A 16,695-nucleotide genomic window follows, 5' to 3' on the forward strand; every position below is an offset into this window, starting at 1 on the left:
AGTAATGATGCATTTCTTTTTCTTTTCTTTTTTCTTTTTATTCTTTTATGGCTCAAAGAAAAGAAGATCCACTTGTTATCTCGTAAGTGAGAAACAACAGTGTTCTATTTATTGAATAGACATAGTACACCTTGGTGGAGTGACCAAGTATTGACACCCACCCATACAAGCCATAAAGACTTTGTGCTTATTAGTGAATTTTCGGAGCTAGAAGGTCCATTACCTTTGGCTGTAGTGACAGGCACATCCTACCTTGACTTAAAGCACTATACAGACAAGACAAACTCGTCTTTTATGAATCAAGAACTCTACAGTCTTGGTCTCGAATCATTTGATTTTAATGCGTTTGTCTTGCGTGTCGTGTCTGTGGACCGAAGTACAGAATTTGAGTAAATAACAAACAACGATAACTACTCGACTAAGATAAATATGAATAGACAAATGGATGAAACATCGTCTTTATTTGAAGATTCCATCATTCAACAACTACAACAAAAGCAACCGGGTGTTTTCTCAATCCCTGATGATACACAGATTTATTTTATAGATTCTGAACATCATTTTTTTACATTTGTAAGCCTTTGTTTTGTTGTTGTTGTTGTTTTTTTTTTTTGGCTTATTCATAGTTTGATAGACACATCATTTAACTTTGTTTGATATCAATGCAAGAGGTTATGTACATCCTGTTGCACTTTCTTATATCACAAGAGATCCTGATAAAATTGTACTTCGTTTTGAGGAATTAATGGAGAAGTTTAATGAAGTAACAATAAGCTGAAAACCAGATGGTATACTAACTAGTCTGTAGGTGTCTGTTAAAATGAAAAGAGGCAATTACTCCAACTTCACTTTGGATTTGAGATGCAGACTGTTGGATTTAGAACACACACAACTCATCCTCCAAAACAAGGTGGCTGATAAACCCGCTTTATCTACTCAGGCTATTCAACAGACTATTGCAGCCACGAAATTAATGATTGATACCCTTGAATCCAGCACAAGCCAAATGAACAACTTATCAAAAGATACCACACCTCAAGGCTCTGTTGAACCACCTAAAGATTACAAGCCAAAATGCATTGATACACTCTATCCTGTACCTCATTTTGAACGCAAATTACGTTCATTGGCACAACTCTGCCAGGAACCTGACAAAAACGATCCCAACAGAAGGAAATCCATCACTCAGAATACAGCCACCATGATTCCACTTGTGTTCTCCATGATGGAAGCCCAACAGACAAATTTACCTATCCATAGTCGTACTACATTAGCCAATACAATCATGCACAATATGTATGCAGAGACAATCAAGTCTATTCAGGACATTGCACATCATTTTGGTAAAAGTAGTGTTATATTGGATGTAGAGGATGAAGAGAAATTGTTTGTAGATCCTGTTTCTTCTGCCTTGACAATTGGAAGAACACTCATGTTAAACATGGACAACCCTCAACCTAGAGTGTAAGTGTATAGAGTATGTTGCGTTTATTAGGTCTTGACTGTTCTTGTAGACATGAAGAGCAGCATCTCGTCAAGGTATTCAAAAGGAAATGTATATGCTTGTATTAAATTCGGTTTAGGAAGAAGGATCAACTATGGATATGAAGCGAACAGATACAGAATATTCAGTGAACGATATGCCTTTAAGCACAACTCTACTTTCGATAGACAAACCAACTGAAGAAGAAGAAGAAGCATTGTACTATCCTATCTTGTTTTCTCCATTACAACTATGGAAATCATCCAGTACAAACCTACTTAAAGTACTTGCCCAATATCAATCACTCATTGTGGATGTCATCTTTTCTCTATTGATTGGTCGAACTGTCCTTATTCAAGGAAGTACGCAGAATAAAGGGTAAGGTCAAACATGTACATAACATACTTATCTTACTATAGAAAAGTACAACAAGTCGTAAGAGCATTGTCTGTGTTTGTACCTGGACAGCATAAAGAAAGACATCAAATTATTGATTGGTTTGATAGTGCAAGACTGACACAATCGCATATTGCCAGTATGAAACTCGTAGGCATCAATAAAGACAACCTTGATCCAAGCATTCATGTCGACAGTAGTTGTGTGCTTGATATTGATATCAAGAATGGATCCTTAAACTCAAGTCCGGTTTATGTAGAAGGACAATGGATCAATCAACTATTGGATCGGATGATGCTATTTACAGTAAGGAACATAAGATACGTACATGGCTTATTCATACATTTTACAGTCTGATGAATCCTATCTTGCTTATTTACATACAGTATTCATGAACATGTCTTTAAAAGCATTTATCTATCATCATTTATACCTTTGCAATGAATTCGATATAGACGAAGATGAAGGACAATCTTCTACAAGCAAAGGATACTTGTCAGAAACAAATTCAGAAAGTAGTACACTCAGTCGAAAATGGAGTATTCGGCTTATGAACTATTTAAAGAAACATGAAGATCAAGACACCGATACGGTATCTGCGACTGAATCTGAAGATCATTCAGAAGAAAATCAAGCGACTGTTACTTTACAAGATATCATTGGCCAAAAGTCAACAGGCAACTCGGATAAACCACGTACGATTGTAGGTTTATTTGATAGAGACAGTAGCAGTGAAGAAGACGATACTTCTTTAAATTTCGATATGCATGATTTAGCAATACAGCAATTGGATAGTGACTCAAGCAGCAGTGACGAAGACAACACACCTGTCCGTAAAGGGAAAAAACATCGATTTCGAAAGAATTCGGATATTGGACCAGACGGCGTTTCTTTAACCGAAAGAAGAGGCAGAAGGTATTTACAAGATAAACTAAAAGTTTATGGTGATGATCAAACCATTGTTGTGGTAAGTTCCTTTTTCTTTTTTAATTTGTTTTTTTATACATGTATTTATTGACGATAAAAGTATTTGGCCACATGTGTGTTGTAATCTTCAATTTCTGTGAGAAATAAATGACTCGGGTCTTTTTTATTTATTTATTTTTGTATGCTTCTTTCCTGCTACTGCTGCCTTTATTTTTTTTTTTTTTCTCCTTTAGCGCGTTTATGAGTGAAAATAAACCAAGTTTGCCTTCTATTAAAGACCTTTTGGAGGGAGGCCCTGGATTGATAGGTAGCAAATTCTCCTAATTCTACTCTTTTAACTCAATAAAGATAGACTTTTCTCAACAGGAGCATCATCAAAAAAAGAACCGCCATAGAAGGCATGCTTCTGAACATATCACAAGCAGCAGTCATCATTCATTTAAGCCTTCTATCATACCACCATTACCGCCAATACAATATTCTTCTAGCACTACTTTTATTAGAAAACCGCCTTCTATACAAGAATATGATACAGAACAACAACAACAACAAACATCAATTCATGCTGCTACTTTGCCCTTTGAAATGCAAAGTCTATCTCTAGAGAAGAAGCCAGAACCACTTGCTTTAAAAAACCTGATATTAGACTCACAAGATGCAATTGATAATAACAATAATAATAACAATAATAATAACAATAATAATAACAATAATAGAAGAAGAACACACTCGAGGTCTTATTCTGATTTCACACACCCCTATCCCCACCTCAAAAGTCCTCCACACAATGATATTATGCCAAACAATAGACTAACACCACTTCAACCGAGCAAAATTGCCATTGCTCCAACACCAGCGAGTATTTTACCTATACGACCAAAGTTTCATAGCCCAAAAGAAAAAGAAAGAGTGATACTAGAAGAAAAGTCAGTAGATCCCACCTTATATAATAAACCGGCGTCCAAAAACACCTATGAGCAACCAAGCAGCGATTCAAGCAGCAGCACAAAATACGTGTGTCCCTATTGCTCCAAAGGATTCACAAGACCCTCTAGCCTACGTACACATACATATTCTCATACGGGAGAGAAACCATTTCCTTGTACAGAACCTGGTTGTGGGCGTAAGTTTAGTGTTCAGTCGAACCTTCGACGTCATTTACGTGTTCATCGATCAAAGAAACCATCTACTCTGTTTTTGCCCAAGAATATCAATTAGATTTATTTTTATTTGAAATAAACATAAGCTATTTATCATTCAAGCAAGGCAGTGATCTTGCCTACACCCTTTGTACGCCCTTCTCTGAATATCAAGCGTGTGCCCACTGTCAAATACTCTGGATTCTTGACAAACTCAAATGCCTATCAAAGTCAATGATGACATTTGTTTACACTGACTTACCACTTTGGCACGATCTCCTGTTCTCAACACACTCTTGTCCGTAGTCAAGATGCGTGCTGTCTGTCTGACAGCACCACAATGAACCATGGCCTGATACTTGTTCTTGATGGTGGTTGAATGGTACAGCACCAAGACTTCGGCTTCAAATCGCTTCGAAGTAGGAGGAATCCAGGTCGGTTTGTCCTTGTCATAGGCTAACAAAACTTGTCCCTTTCGAATGGCATTTCGCCGCACATTCTTGAGTGCAAAAGTGACACTTTGACCAGCTCGAGCAGCAGGAACAGAGACTCGTTTACGATGAATACCTTTGATCGTCGTTGTCACAAATTGACCTGCATGATCAGGGCCCAACAAGACTTTGTCGCCAATGTGAATTACACCTGATTTCATGACACCACTTACGACTGTACCCACAAAAGGAACAGAATACGTTTCATTAATCTCGAAATGAAAAGGCTGGTCCGTTTCGTATTTGGTCAGAGAAGGCAATATATTCAAGAAATTACGAATCAAATCAAGACCTTGACCAGTGACATTAGAGACTTGGAAAATAGGACATAATCGTTCACTGACAAAATTTTGCTATAAAGAAAATGAATATATATATATATATATATATATATATATATACAAGAAGATGGATACTTACAGCAGTCATAACAACATCATGATTGTTTTCAACAAACAAGGGAATTTTTCTACATGACTTTGACTTGAGAATAGAAGCTAATTCTTTTATTGTCTTGTCCAACACATGCTGAGGACATCGATCAATCTTTGTAATAACCACCAAGACAGGAATATTCAATGACAATGCCAGACCTAAATGTTCTTTTGACATACCAATCATACCAGCATTGGCTCCCACCTAATTTTGACATGATAAGTCCTCATGATGATTGTATCTCTTTCTTACCATCAACATAGTGAATTCAGGTGCACTTCCTGTCATGCCAAACACAGTTGTCTTTAAATACTTTTCATGTCCCGCCAAGTCAACAAAACTCAACACTTTAGCGGCCTTCGCAGCAATATCTTCCCAGCTAGAAGCCCTCTTAGCTGTATGGCTAGTGTGTTGCATGATCGGTCTTGACTTGGAATCAAATCCTAGAATTTCGCCTCCTACACTAGACGTACGGCCTGATTCAATCTCATGTTTATGTCGAAACAGGTTCACACGCGCCTTTCCTCGGCCATCATCCAACACTCCCTTTGTCAATACACCCAACATGGTAGACTTTCCTGCATCAACATTCCCTACCACAGCGACACGAATTTCTAATAAATCTTGCACTGATTTGGGTCTCTTTCGAATCATAAGATGAGCTACTACATTTTCATTTTTGTTTGTCTTGACTTTGGTTGGATCAAGTTCATCTAAATCATCGATATTGGCGAAATCAGCATCGAGCTTTTCTGTGACTTGTGTGATGGTCTTGATACAAGTTGCATAATCCTCTTTAGTAAGATGCATTGAAGATCCGTCCTCTAATAGATGATTAAATACTTAACATGATATCATTTTCGTACCATCTGTGCCAATTTCAAACAATGTTTCGCCTCTGCCCTGCTCAATGCGTCCAGATAACAACTGTGTTAAATAGTTCACATTTTGTTCGGTTGGGTTCAATAATATATCCTGTCATTCAGCCTGTATCAGTGGGTGTCTGTGACTTGCATAACAAACCTTGAGCGTAGTATGATGGTATTCTTTGTTATGAGTGTCACTGTCTATCAGAGTATCAAGCATGTTGTCAACAAGGGCTTCATGTTGCTTATCGTCATGAATAGAAGTATTAGACAAAGCAGAAGCCAAAATTGTGGCTTCATTCAAATGGTTATCTTTTTTGGTACTATCGATAGTTGTCATTCAATTAAAGAGAAAGGAAAAAAAAGGCGATAAATGAAATTATGTAGTGTGTTTTTCATGCTTTTATACCTCATATCTGGGATTTAAAATCAGAACTTTGAAGTTAGGATCTAATTCCACTCTAATTTGAGGCGTTTCTTCTTTTCTACTGTTGACCGCAGTAATATAACAATCATGACTCATAGAGCATATTAAGCACTGCGCCCCAACTTATGTTCTTTTGGGACCAAATGTATTTGAAGCCATGCAATATCAATAGAGTCACGCTATTTTTGTCTTTGTGATACTGCTCTTTCCTCTGAAAGATCTGAAATGCATTACGAATAAGGCTAATAAAAAAATGTCGGAAATAGAATGAGTATAGAATAAAATTGCAAGTTTTGATTTTAATATCAACTAATCTATGTCAACAGTTGTACTGGACAAGAAGGAATAGATATAATTTAGAAGAAATCGTTTCTATACTACATTCTTCCCCTTGTACTGCTTGCACGATTTTCATGAGTAAACAATGTCCGAAGGATATTCTTTTTTGTTTTAAGGTAGTATCGTTTTTTCCTTTACAAATACAGATCAATTGCAGAGAAATAATTCTTCATTTCTAATTTGAGAATAAAGTAACTTGGCTCAATAAACAATAAAGTAAATCATGCAGGATTGTGCTTTCTGTTTCTTGTGCAGGTAAGTCCGGACATAGTATCCAATCATGAAAAGACATCTTTTTTTTTTCTCTATCCTACTTTGAAATGATCAGGTTAAACAAGCGTGATGCACATTTTGTAGTTCTGTCTTTTGTTCCTGGTAATTAGGCGATTATAGCCTATCTTAGTCACACATCCCTTAGTTTTTTGAGTCCGTCAAATCTTGCGGTATCTACGATCAGCTGATGCCTTGTATATGAATTAGATCTATGGTTTCAAGCAAATATGTAAAGCGATTAAACAAGATATGTCCCCTGATATATTCTTGTTCCATACAAACGTATATCTATCGTACGCTATGATCGTGCAAATCGCGTTTGGATAAAATTAAGGTTATATACCTTATTATCTGATTATCAATTTAAGTATGGGTAAATTTTATCTGATCTTTTTTTTTTATGATCTCGTTGTACTCCCCCTCCTTATTCTTTGGCTGATTAATACTTTTAAAAAAGTCTAGTAGGAATTTTGTCTTTCTTTTTCTTCTTTTTTCTTCTTTGTTTTGTAAATATAAACATGTCCTTCAAAGAAAACATTACAGAACAAACGCCACTTTTATCCCCTTCTTCTTCCAATAATTGCTGTTCAGAAAACGATTGCTGCCGAAACAAAAAGAATGATGTAGCAGTTGACATCAATACAGGACAAGACGACCTAACATGTCAACTATCAAATAAGCCATGGAAATACAAAATAGTTGCTCTGTTATGTGCTATGTTTTTAGCAAGTAAGAAAGGATAAATAACATTGTGGTTCATTTAACACTCAATTTATAATAGTGGGCAGCCATTTTGCAGCACATACTTTAGGCGCCATGAAGTCGACTATTAAAAAGGTAAGAAGAAGAGAAACAAGATCTTCATTTTTTTAATTATCTTCAGGAATTTGGTATTTCGAATTCGCAATATGGCATACTTCAGTCAAGTGTCTCAATTGTCAATACTATTTTACCACTTATTGGTGGCATATTTATTGATGCATTTGGTACTATCCCTGGCTCTATTATGACAACTGTCTTGATTGCTACTGGAAATATTTTAGTAGCTGCTTCTACGTCAACAGCTAACCTGTCCATGATGATCTTGGGTCGCATCCTGTACGGTATTGGAAGTGGTACAGTCGTCATTGTTCAGGAAACCATTCTCAGTCAATGGTTTCAGGGTCGGAGCCTTGCAGCTGTAATAGCCCTGATGATGACCATCAGCAGACTAGTAAGTACAAAAAAAAAATCTTGATAATTGAGTTATCATCTGATAAGTATAATTCTAGTCATCCTTTTTAGCACAAGCAACTGTTGTGCCCATTGCGGATTGGTCAGGCTGGTATGGCTATGGTTTCTGGGTAAGAAGAAAGAAAAGGAAAATGTGTATGTGTTTATACTTATTCTATTAGTTTTCTGCTTTCTTGTGTGTCTTTTCACTCCTTGTTAATCTGATTTATATTGTCTTGTTAAAAGCTGTCTCTGACTTTGATCAAAAACATTGTCAAGTTCAACAGCAAGTCATTGAACGCAAAAAGTCATTTAGTTGGTCCAAACTTATGTATTTACCACATTCTTACTGGCTGATTGCCTCTATGGAATTCTTGCTGGGTGGTGCTTGGGGCTGTTTTCTTCATATCAATAGGTAACGAAAAGAAAGATAAATAGGTTCTAATACAACAAAACTAGCGAGTTTGTTAAATTCCAATTTGGTTATCCAGACTCTCAAGCTGCTGCAGTCGCAAGTGTTGCTCAACTCTTACCTATTTTTTTGATGCCCGTTTTAGGTCTCTGTGTTGACAAATTTGGCAAGCGTACATGGATGAGTAAGTTGACACCTACATAAATACGTACAAAGTTATTTACCCAAATATATAGTGATGGGTGCTGGTATTACGTTCTTAGCATCTATCTTATTGCTTCAGTTCACCAAGTTAAATCCTCTTTTGGGCATGATTAGTTTTAGTATGAGTCTGACCCTTGGTCCTGTTGCACTTGTGTCTTCCATTCCCGTGATTTTACCTCTCTCTTTAGTGGGCACGGGTATGGGTCTAGTCAAATCAGGCACTAACATTGGCGCTTCTCTGTTTGACATTATCACCGGCCTACTTCAAGACCATGATGTCAAAAAAGGTTACAGAGGTGTTATGGTGTTTTTTGTTTTAATCGGCATTCTGTCTGTCTTGTCTAGTGTCATTTTGTTTGTTTTAGATCGAGCCATCTATGGAAACACACTGGATGCTCATAAATCAACCAACATCAACTCAGGCAGAAAACGCCTATTGTTAAACAAGAAACTCAAGATCAATTATCTTTATGGCGGTATTTATGTGGGCCTCATCATTACTAGTTGGAATCTTTTTTTCCGTTTTGTACTTTTTTAATGTGTTATCATCATAAGGATATAAAAGGGAATCAAATATGTAAACATTGTTAAATTATTTTTTGATACCTCTCCTGACTTTTTCATCCATCATGGGTGATTGATCCTGTCTTGGTAAAGGAGGGTTTGTTTGCTGTTGCTGTTGCTGTTGCCAGTAACCATGAGGTTGTTGATGAGGCATGTAATGCTGTTGTTGGTTACCGTAAAAAGCAGGTGGAGGCATTTGACCATAAGTTCCTGCTGGTTGAGGAGGTTGTGATGGTTGATAGCTACTTTGTCCAGGTGCACTCATGTAACCTGGGTGACCGCTATAAGCACTACCATTGTTGCCAGCAGAAGGACCTTGTTGACCATAAGGTTGTTGTGGTTGATAGCTTGATCCATTACCACCACTACTGTATGTAGGGTTAGGAACTTGTTGAGGTGGTTGAGTAGGAGGAGGAGGTTGCTGTTGTTGCTGTTGCTGTTGTTGTTGTTGTTGTTGTTGTTGTTGAGAAGAGGAAGAAGGAGGGGGAGGGGGAGGGACAGTTGTGGTAGCCGTAGTAGAAGAAGGTTCAGACTATACTAGAATAAGCAACAAAAGAAAAATATACTTTTTTTTTACCTTGTTGTCATCATAAACAGCCTTTTTATCGTCAATTTGAGGTGATGTGCTACTATATGACGCGTCTCCACCCTAAACAAAGTTAAACAACAATTATGCTTTAACAAACGGACTTACTTGTTCAGCAGACATTGGGTCTGGTGCATTTAAACAAGCTTGGATAAGATTCTTTCCTTCAGGCTTAGTGACAATAGGTTGCAACTTGACAGTTGTAAAAGTATAGACCAATCCTGTCTCTGATACAACAAGCAACAAGACTTGTGTTCCTGTCAACGTACTGAGCTCGTAAGCCTATGTACATGGATAAGTAACAATTTCTTCTTTAATTTTATTTTTTTTACCTTCTTCATAATACCAGCCTTACGCTTAGAGAAAGTAATATGTCTACGGTTCTTGTCTTCAATATACTCAATCTTGATCTTTCTTCTGCCTGAACGTCTAGTAGGCTTTTCGTTGTCAGAGTCTTCCCCACCAGCAGAGTCGTTGGGATCTTGGCCATGATAGACCTTTTGGTTCAGTTCTTGTTGTTGAAGTCTTTCGTTTGTTAAGTCTGGGTTCATTTTTTGACTTGAATTCTTTGTTAGGTTTTAGAAGTGCTGAATATGGCAACTCCCTGTATTGGAAATATTTTTTTTAGGAAGGATAGAGAAAAAGAAGGTCTGGTTTTTATAGAAAGAGCTTAGTCCTTTAAAGAAAATTTTTCAAACCACTCTTTTTGATTCGCCTGTCCTGCTGTCGTCACGTTTAGAATGAGAAAGTCGTGACTCGAACGCCACCTTTTGTTTAGAACCCAGTTTTGTTGGTGATTGGAGGAAATATATTATTAACTACTATTTGGTATACTGTCTTGGAAAACAAAGCATTGGTTCTATAGATTTAGTTTGTGTCATTTGCTATTGTGTGTTGTTATTTAAGAAGAAGAAAAAGAAGAAGTACTAAAGAGAAATATGCATAGAGTAATTTTTTAATGCTTTAGAATTGCATTACATAAGTTGACATATACAATCATAAAAGGAGAGATTTAAAGGTAATAAAAAAAAGAGGGGGGTTAAGCATAGCAATGACAATAAAAACTTAAAGATGGTATCTGTTGAAATAAGATTCTTTCGAAGAATGATCCTGAATTAACAAGTGCTTTATCGACATTAAATGGCTGCTGTTTGTCATTGTCTTTTCATACCGATGATCATGATGTTGATCTGCCATTTTTCGTGGGCGTTTTCTATTTAATTTCAATCGTATCAAAATATATTCCATGCCCATTTGCTTACTTTGGTGGCTCTCTTGCTTCTTTGCGAATCCGAACCCGTACTCCTTGTTCCGAAAATGATCGAGTAAGCGCTGTAGATTCTGAGAAAAATAAGGTCAAGTTTCTCTAAGGAACAAATACCGCTTACCTGACATGCCAGGGAAAGCTAGTTAAACGAATTGAGTAAATCACAAGTAATAAAGCGATACATTACTTTTGGGTGAATATACTCGGAATGGTTCAGAAACTGTATGGCATAACTGCTCAACACCATCACTGTTCTATCTTAATTCAGTACTTTTTTTGAACTTAACTTACTTTTGAATGCAAAATAATGTAAATTTAAGTCTGAATGTGCCTTCAATACGAACACTGATATCTGCAAAAATAAAAAAAGCGCCCTCTAAATAAAAACAATAGTTCAATTAAGTCGAATAAAAAGAACAGGTATTACCTATATTGTTTGTGTCTCTTAGTTTATTTAGAGATTGTGCCATGGATCCAGCTAAAGTTCGATTACCATTAACAAGACTCGTATGACATTGACCATTTGCATTTACTAGTGTTGCATGAAGAAATAAATTGGCGCTGTTTTGGTAATCGCTGATTTTCTTGGCTATAAGAAAAAGACATGCTTCTCGATCAGTGATGTAATTACCTGAAATTCATTTGGTTAATTTGATGAAGTTGAACAATTGGTGGAGGATCTAAGGGGCGCCGATCGACTATGGAGAATTGAGATTGGGCGAGTGTATGCATTTAAATACCTTTGTCTTTGAAACTACAGAGTCTTGCTCTCTTTGGCTGTTGGCGAACAGTCAATGCGTATCTTTTCCTGTTAAGCAATACGGTATTTTTTTTTTATCTCTCTACTCACTGATTGTTTTGTTTATTAAAACAAAGGAATTGCTTTTGGTCATAAGGATAACTCATGCTGCATATAAAAAAAAGAAGAAAAGAAAAAGAAAAGACAATAAGACTAAGGAAAAGCCAAAGTTTCCTCTTTTATAAGGAAAAGGAAATGGACAGAATGCTGGTAACAATTGATAAAAAAAAAAAGACTTTTGATTCTACTCCTGCCTAGTACTAGATTGGCAGTGATTTTTTAATGAAAAAGAATTAGATCTTGGCTAAAAAAAAAAAGAACCTCAGGGTCCAATTTTACCTTTTTTAAAATCGAGATATTAGAAATGAAATAAAGTAGTTAGCTCCCTACATCCTCCTTCCTCTTTCTTCCCTCCCTGCTTTTATTTTTGAGGTACATGTCATTTTAATTTAAAGAAAATAGCCTACTTGTACATACTTCTTCACAGTTTCCTTTCTAGATAATTGGTCATATTTTATACGCAACAAGATAGCACTTGCGCCTTGTTTCACTAACACGCATATATATATGGAAAATAGCTTGTCATGTTAGAACAGAGCTAACTCTTGTACACTTATTTCAAGCCATTACATCAGCGACAAGCTGCTAATTTAGAACTTAATACGCCATTTTGGTGTACTTTTGAGAATAAAAGTGAAAGTCCAGCTCAAGATAAGTTTAGAATATGTATCGAAGTAATTACTTTTATTCAATAAACCTCCTTATCAAACAGCCAATTATTCATGGCGAAATAAATTATTTTCAAAGCTATTTTGACTCTAGTGATCGACATACAAAAAGAGGCTCCTTCTAATTCCCTCTTTTGATTTTATTCTCGAACATAACTTTGTTTTGTCTCGATATATCATCTACGATCGCATTATTTTTCATCCTAAAAGTGTGACCAAAAGTTCTGAATAAAGCACGATAGGCTCAACTGCATTTCAGATACATGAAATCCCACTTTTAGAAAGAATATGCCTAGACAATACCTACAGCCTTTTGTTGTTTTTGTATACTAGCTTTCGGCTCATGCAACTTTTTGAGGCGGATAAACAACTGCCGTGTGAATAAAGTGCATTGGCTCAAGTATAAAAAAAGAGAGAAAAAGAAGGTTTCAATCTCTCATCTAAGATTTAGGAGCTTATCAGATCTTATTGGCCAGCTTTGTTGTAATTCAAGATTATTGACGCGCTGACATCTCGGATTTGAATTTTCCGTGACATCATATAAAAACTCGAAAATTTCAAGATGAAATGTTTACTTTTTTCTTTTCAATACATATCTATTTAAAAGAAAAAAAATGCGTTTCGCTTCTCCTGCCATGACAGGCGCTCTTCGCGCTGCTGTTCAAAACCCTGCTCGTATGAGTTATAAGGTAAGATAATCAACTCGTTAACGTGTCAATTCATCGTAATTTCAGAGACAAACTCTCGGTGGTTTGCGCCATTATGCTAGTCAAGCTGAGCCAAAGAAGGGTGGCAGTAAGATTTTATTTGCTACTTTATTGGGTGCTGGTGTTGTGGGTGGTTTGGCCTATAATTCTAGTCAAACTAAGGTTGTTCCTGTTGTAGGTGCCGAGCAAGCCAAAGAAAAGCCTACTGCTTTTAACCCTGAAGCTTTCATTTCTCTCAAGGTAATTAGATAAGGAGACATATAAAAATACGAATTAACATGATTGCTGCATAGTTGATTGAAGTTGAACCTGTTAGCCACGATACAAAGCTTTTCCGTTTTGCTATCCCCGAAGGTACCAGTGCTGGTCTTCCTGTTGCCTCTTGTGTTGTTGTGAAACATCAAGAAGAAGGCAAGAAGCCCATTATCCGCCCTTACACTCCTGTCTCTGATCAACATGTAAGTTTGAATTATGTCATTCGTGAGCGGGTATTAAAATAACATGCGAATAGGCTGAAGGCCATGTTGATTTCATCATCAAGAAATATGATACTGGTAAATTGACTCCTGTTATCCACGATATGAAGCCTGGAGATACTCTCCAATTCAAGGGCCCTATCTCCAAGTATGATTGGGAAACCAAGCAAAAGAGCAATGTGGGTATGGTTGCTGGTGGTTCTGGTATCACACCTATGCTCCAAGTTATCCGCAGAGTCTTTGATGAAAAGTCTACTGACAAGAAGACCAAGGTTACTTTGATCTTTGCTAACCGTACTGAAGGTGATATTTTGCTTAAGGACGAATTAGACAAGATTGCCAAACAACACCCTGATCGCTTCAAGGTTATCTATGCCCTCGATAAAGCTCCCGAGAACTGGGATGGTATCGCTGGCTATGTTACTAAGGATGTGATTGAAAAGAATTTCCCTAGTCCCAAGGATGAAGACTCTGTCATTATGGTCTGTGGTCCTCCTCCTATGGTTCGTTCCCTTGCTGGTGACAAGGACGGTATGAAGCAAGGTGAACTTTCTGGTATCTTAAAGGAATTGGGTTACTCTCAAGGAAATGTGTTCAAGTTTTAAGTAAAAAAAAAAAAGACTTTATTGTTTACTATGTATTTTTTTGATCGAATTTAAGCATGCCGCATTTCTTCATTTTCATGGCAAACTTGGGTGGTAACTTTACATTTTGTTTTTGATAGTAACCAATATCGAGATTGATTGTAATCAGACTTTCACTTAAATGAGCATAATCGTCCTTAATGATAGATACGACTTGATCAAGACGAACAAAAGAGATGTCTGCTTCCAGAAATTTTTGTTTTTCGCTTTCTTTAAAAGCGTATTCATGCCTAACACAGATCATGGAAGACAAAGGAGACCAAAGTCTTTCTTTTTCCTGGTTTGACACTTGTCGTCGATGTAAATGAGGATATTGCTTCACGAATTGATGTATTGTAATGCCTAGTAGTAAGCTGACCTGGAGGTCAACCACAAAAAAATGATTGTCATCCACAAGTTGAATGGTATACAGTGGAAGATAACGAGATGCACAATGAAGCGACGGGTATAGGTCTTCATTATAGTCATCGTCTTCCTTTTTAACTCTATGCCATCCTTCTGGTGGTGGTGTAGGTATAGGTGTATGTGGTCCATCTGGTGGTACTTCTGTCTTTATGAGTGGTTTGAGACTCTTTTTTGGCAAGTGTTGGCCAGAGAGTTGTCTGGCATGTGCCTTCATATCAAACACACCCGTGGGTGAAGTAGGAGACTCAGGCTGTAGATCCGCTTTTCGTTTCTTTGGTTTAGTGTCTAGTGATATGTGTCAATACATATATGCATATAAACTGTCATATGCTTACCCTTGTGGTCCTTTAACAATCTTTCTATTTCATCATTTTCTTCCTGTAGAGCAATATCCAATGGTGTTTGACCTTTGGCATTCTTTACAGTGATATCAGCTCCATAGTCAAGGAGCAATTGGACAATTTCAGGATAACCATTTTCTGCGGCATCATGTAACGGTGTGTCCATATCTGCACCTCGGCAGTTTACATCTGCGTCATTTTCCAGTAACAGTCGGACTACCTCTGCCTTTCCCCGAAGAGCTGCTTCATGAAGAGGTGAGTAACCAGCATTGTCAGTTTCGGATGGATTGGCGCCAGCATCCAACAAAGCTTTCACAACCTGTACATCACCTCGAATAGACCATCGAAAAAGGTGCGTGCGACCACTTGTGTCTTTTTTATGAGGATCCAGTTTGCTAAAATCTACAGTTGGTTTTTTGGATGCATGATGATGATTATGTGAATGAATATGTTGTTGACTATCTACAGAGCATTCTCTTGATTCTTGTCTTTTTCGTTTTTTATCGTTATTTACAGACTTTGTATTTACTGGTTTTTTCTGTTTCTTTTCTGCTTTTTCAAATGCTCGCATGATAGCTTGAATTTTGCGTTCTTCACGTGAGAGTTGATTGTCTTGTGTGTTGCGTTTCTGTTTTGTGTTAGAGACAAAGGTGACTTCATCAATCGCTTCTGTAGTTGCCCTGAGTTTGCGTTCTTGGTCAATGCGGGCGGTCAAGATTTGTCGAATAGCGACAGATTCAGTCACTTGATAGGGCGTTTGTTCATGTTGATCAACACAATGGACATCGACACCAGTATCTACCAGATATTGAACGACTTGTTCGTGACCATGCTGACAAGCAACATGCAATACAGACTGTCCTTGATTGTCTATGCTGTTGATATCAGCTCCATATTGAACAAGTGCCTTGACAGTTTCCAAATGGCCGTATTGAGCAGCATAATGCAAAGGTGTCCAGTGGCTCCTGTCGGTTGCATTCGAATCAAGGCCGTCTTTTAACAGTCGGTTAATTTCTTGTATTGAGCCCTCTATACAAGCACGATGAAGCACTGTCTTGCCCTGGTTGTCTCTTTTAGCCAAACTATCGAGTTGATTCATTCTTGCCTTGACAATCTCGATACAGATCTTATCTTCACATAAATCAATGGGTCGCTTTTTATCCGTATTTAAGGCATACACATCGGCACCAGATTCTAAAAGTAATTTGACGCAATCAGAATACCCATAAGAGCATGCATCATGTAAAGGAGTATCGTTTTCAAATCCGCGTACGTTGACAATAGCCCCTGATTGGATAAGGTAGCGAGCAATATCATACTGGCCTTTGAGAGCTGCTTCATGAAGTGGAGCCCAGCCTGCATTATCTCTGTGGTTCACATCAGCGCCACGTTTGATCAGTTCTTTTACTTTATCTAGGTGTCCCGAACTTGTGAAAGCGAATATTTTTGTTCGTCCTGCTTTGTCTGCCTTGTTGGGATTCTGGCATGCACTTCTTCCTCTCGGCTTATTCGCTTTATGGTTGCTGGTTTTATCATTTGCCATGTTGCTTATTTCTTTGTTTCGTATTCAAAAT

At 37.3% G+C, this 16,695-nt stretch overlaps 9 protein-coding genes across 9 annotated transcripts; 4 read left to right on the forward strand and 5 right to left on the reverse strand.

Moving 5' to 3' along the window:
* Window positions 1-42: 42 nt before the first annotated feature.
* On the forward strand, window positions 43-2,963 carry B0P05DRAFT_547175 (uncharacterized protein). Its single transcript, XM_051578850.1, has 9 exons — window positions 43-82; window positions 126-573; window positions 635-763; window positions 809-1,464; window positions 1,515-1,539; window positions 1,584-1,861; window positions 1,903-2,185; window positions 2,232-2,846; window positions 2,907-2,963. The coding sequence occupies exons 2-9, from the start codon at window positions 430-432 to the stop codon at window positions 2,928-2,930; spliced, it is 2,154 nt and encodes a 717-aa protein (XP_051433444.1). The 5' UTR covers window positions 43-82; window positions 126-429; the 3' UTR covers window positions 2,931-2,963.
* An 851-nt stretch (window positions 2,964-3,814) lies between these two features.
* On the forward strand, window positions 3,815-3,973 carry B0P05DRAFT_442036 (uncharacterized protein; the record flags this gene model as incomplete). The annotated part of the gene is made up of 1 exon (XM_051573765.1): window positions 3,815-3,973. A coding segment is annotated over one exon (159 nt), but the record flags the coding sequence as incomplete, so codon positions are not given.
* Window positions 3,974-4,059: 86 nt separating this feature from the next.
* B0P05DRAFT_580029 (translation protein) lies at window positions 4,060-5,438 on the reverse strand (the record flags this gene model as incomplete). Its single annotated transcript, XM_051581985.1, has 4 exons — window positions 4,060-4,167; window positions 4,208-4,789; window positions 4,857-5,075; window positions 5,124-5,438. 4 exons carry the CDS (start codon window positions 5,436-5,438, stop codon window positions 4,060-4,062), a joined length of 1,224 nt encoding a protein of 407 aa, XP_051433446.1.
* Window positions 5,439-7,136: 1,698 nt separating this feature from the next.
* B0P05DRAFT_150232 (major facilitator superfamily domain-containing protein) lies at window positions 7,137-9,169 on the forward strand. Its single transcript, XM_051573079.1, has 7 exons — window positions 7,137-7,505; window positions 7,558-7,613; window positions 7,660-7,989; window positions 8,048-8,119; window positions 8,171-8,403; window positions 8,448-8,584; window positions 8,637-9,169. The coding sequence occupies exons 1-7, from the start codon at window positions 7,295-7,297 to the stop codon at window positions 9,140-9,142; spliced, it is 1,545 nt and encodes a 514-aa protein (XP_051433447.1). The 5' UTR covers window positions 7,137-7,294; the 3' UTR covers window positions 9,143-9,169.
* Window positions 9,114-10,213, reverse strand: B0P05DRAFT_547188 (uncharacterized protein). Its single transcript, XM_051578851.1, has 2 exons — window positions 9,746-10,213; window positions 9,114-9,700 (listed from the first exon to the last, which is right to left on the reverse strand). The coding sequence occupies exons 1-2, from the start codon at window positions 9,757-9,759 to the stop codon at window positions 9,430-9,432; spliced, it is 285 nt and encodes a 94-aa protein (XP_051433448.1). The 5' UTR covers window positions 9,760-10,213; the 3' UTR covers window positions 9,114-9,429.
* On the reverse strand, window positions 9,881-10,305 carry B0P05DRAFT_455632 (uncharacterized protein; the record flags this gene model as incomplete). Its single annotated transcript, XM_051573938.1, has 2 exons — window positions 9,881-10,036; window positions 10,087-10,305. Coding segments are annotated over 2 exons (375 nt in total), but the record flags the coding sequence as incomplete, so codon positions are not given.
* A 257-nt stretch (window positions 10,306-10,562) lies between these two features.
* B0P05DRAFT_150320 (velvet factor-domain-containing protein) lies at window positions 10,563-12,082 on the reverse strand. The gene is made up of 9 exons (XM_051573080.1): window positions 11,872-12,082; window positions 11,762-11,823; window positions 11,653-11,719; window positions 11,449-11,597; window positions 11,313-11,397; window positions 11,209-11,270; window positions 11,143-11,160; window positions 11,017-11,095; window positions 10,563-10,967 (listed from the first exon to the last, which is right to left on the reverse strand). The coding sequence occupies exons 1-9, from the start codon at window positions 11,925-11,927 to the stop codon at window positions 10,820-10,822; spliced, it is 726 nt and encodes a 241-aa protein (XP_051433450.1). The 5' UTR covers window positions 11,928-12,082; the 3' UTR covers window positions 10,563-10,819.
* Window positions 12,083-13,051: 969 nt separating this feature from the next.
* B0P05DRAFT_547205 (uncharacterized protein) lies at window positions 13,052-14,371 on the forward strand. Its single transcript, XM_051578852.1, has 4 exons — window positions 13,052-13,237; window positions 13,283-13,495; window positions 13,549-13,713; window positions 13,767-14,371. Exons 1-4 carry the CDS (start codon window positions 13,163-13,165, stop codon window positions 14,334-14,336), a joined length of 1,023 nt encoding a protein of 340 aa, XP_051433451.1. The 5' UTR covers window positions 13,052-13,162; the 3' UTR covers window positions 14,337-14,371.
* Window positions 14,365-16,664, reverse strand: B0P05DRAFT_572697 (ankyrin repeat-containing domain protein; the record flags this gene model as incomplete). Its single annotated transcript, XM_051581455.1, has 2 exons — window positions 14,365-15,065; window positions 15,116-16,664. 2 exons carry the CDS (start codon window positions 16,662-16,664, stop codon window positions 14,365-14,367), a joined length of 2,250 nt encoding a protein of 749 aa, XP_051433452.1.
* Window positions 16,665-16,695: the final 31 nt, after the last annotated feature.

This window comes from Gilbertella persicaria (genome assembly GCF_025201335.1).
Source record: "Gilbertella persicaria strain CBS 190.32 chromosome Unknown B0P05scaffold_27, whole genome shotgun sequence".
Classification (NCBI taxonomy): Eukaryota; Fungi; Mucoromycota; class Mucoromycetes; order Mucorales; family Choanephoraceae; genus Gilbertella; species Gilbertella persicaria.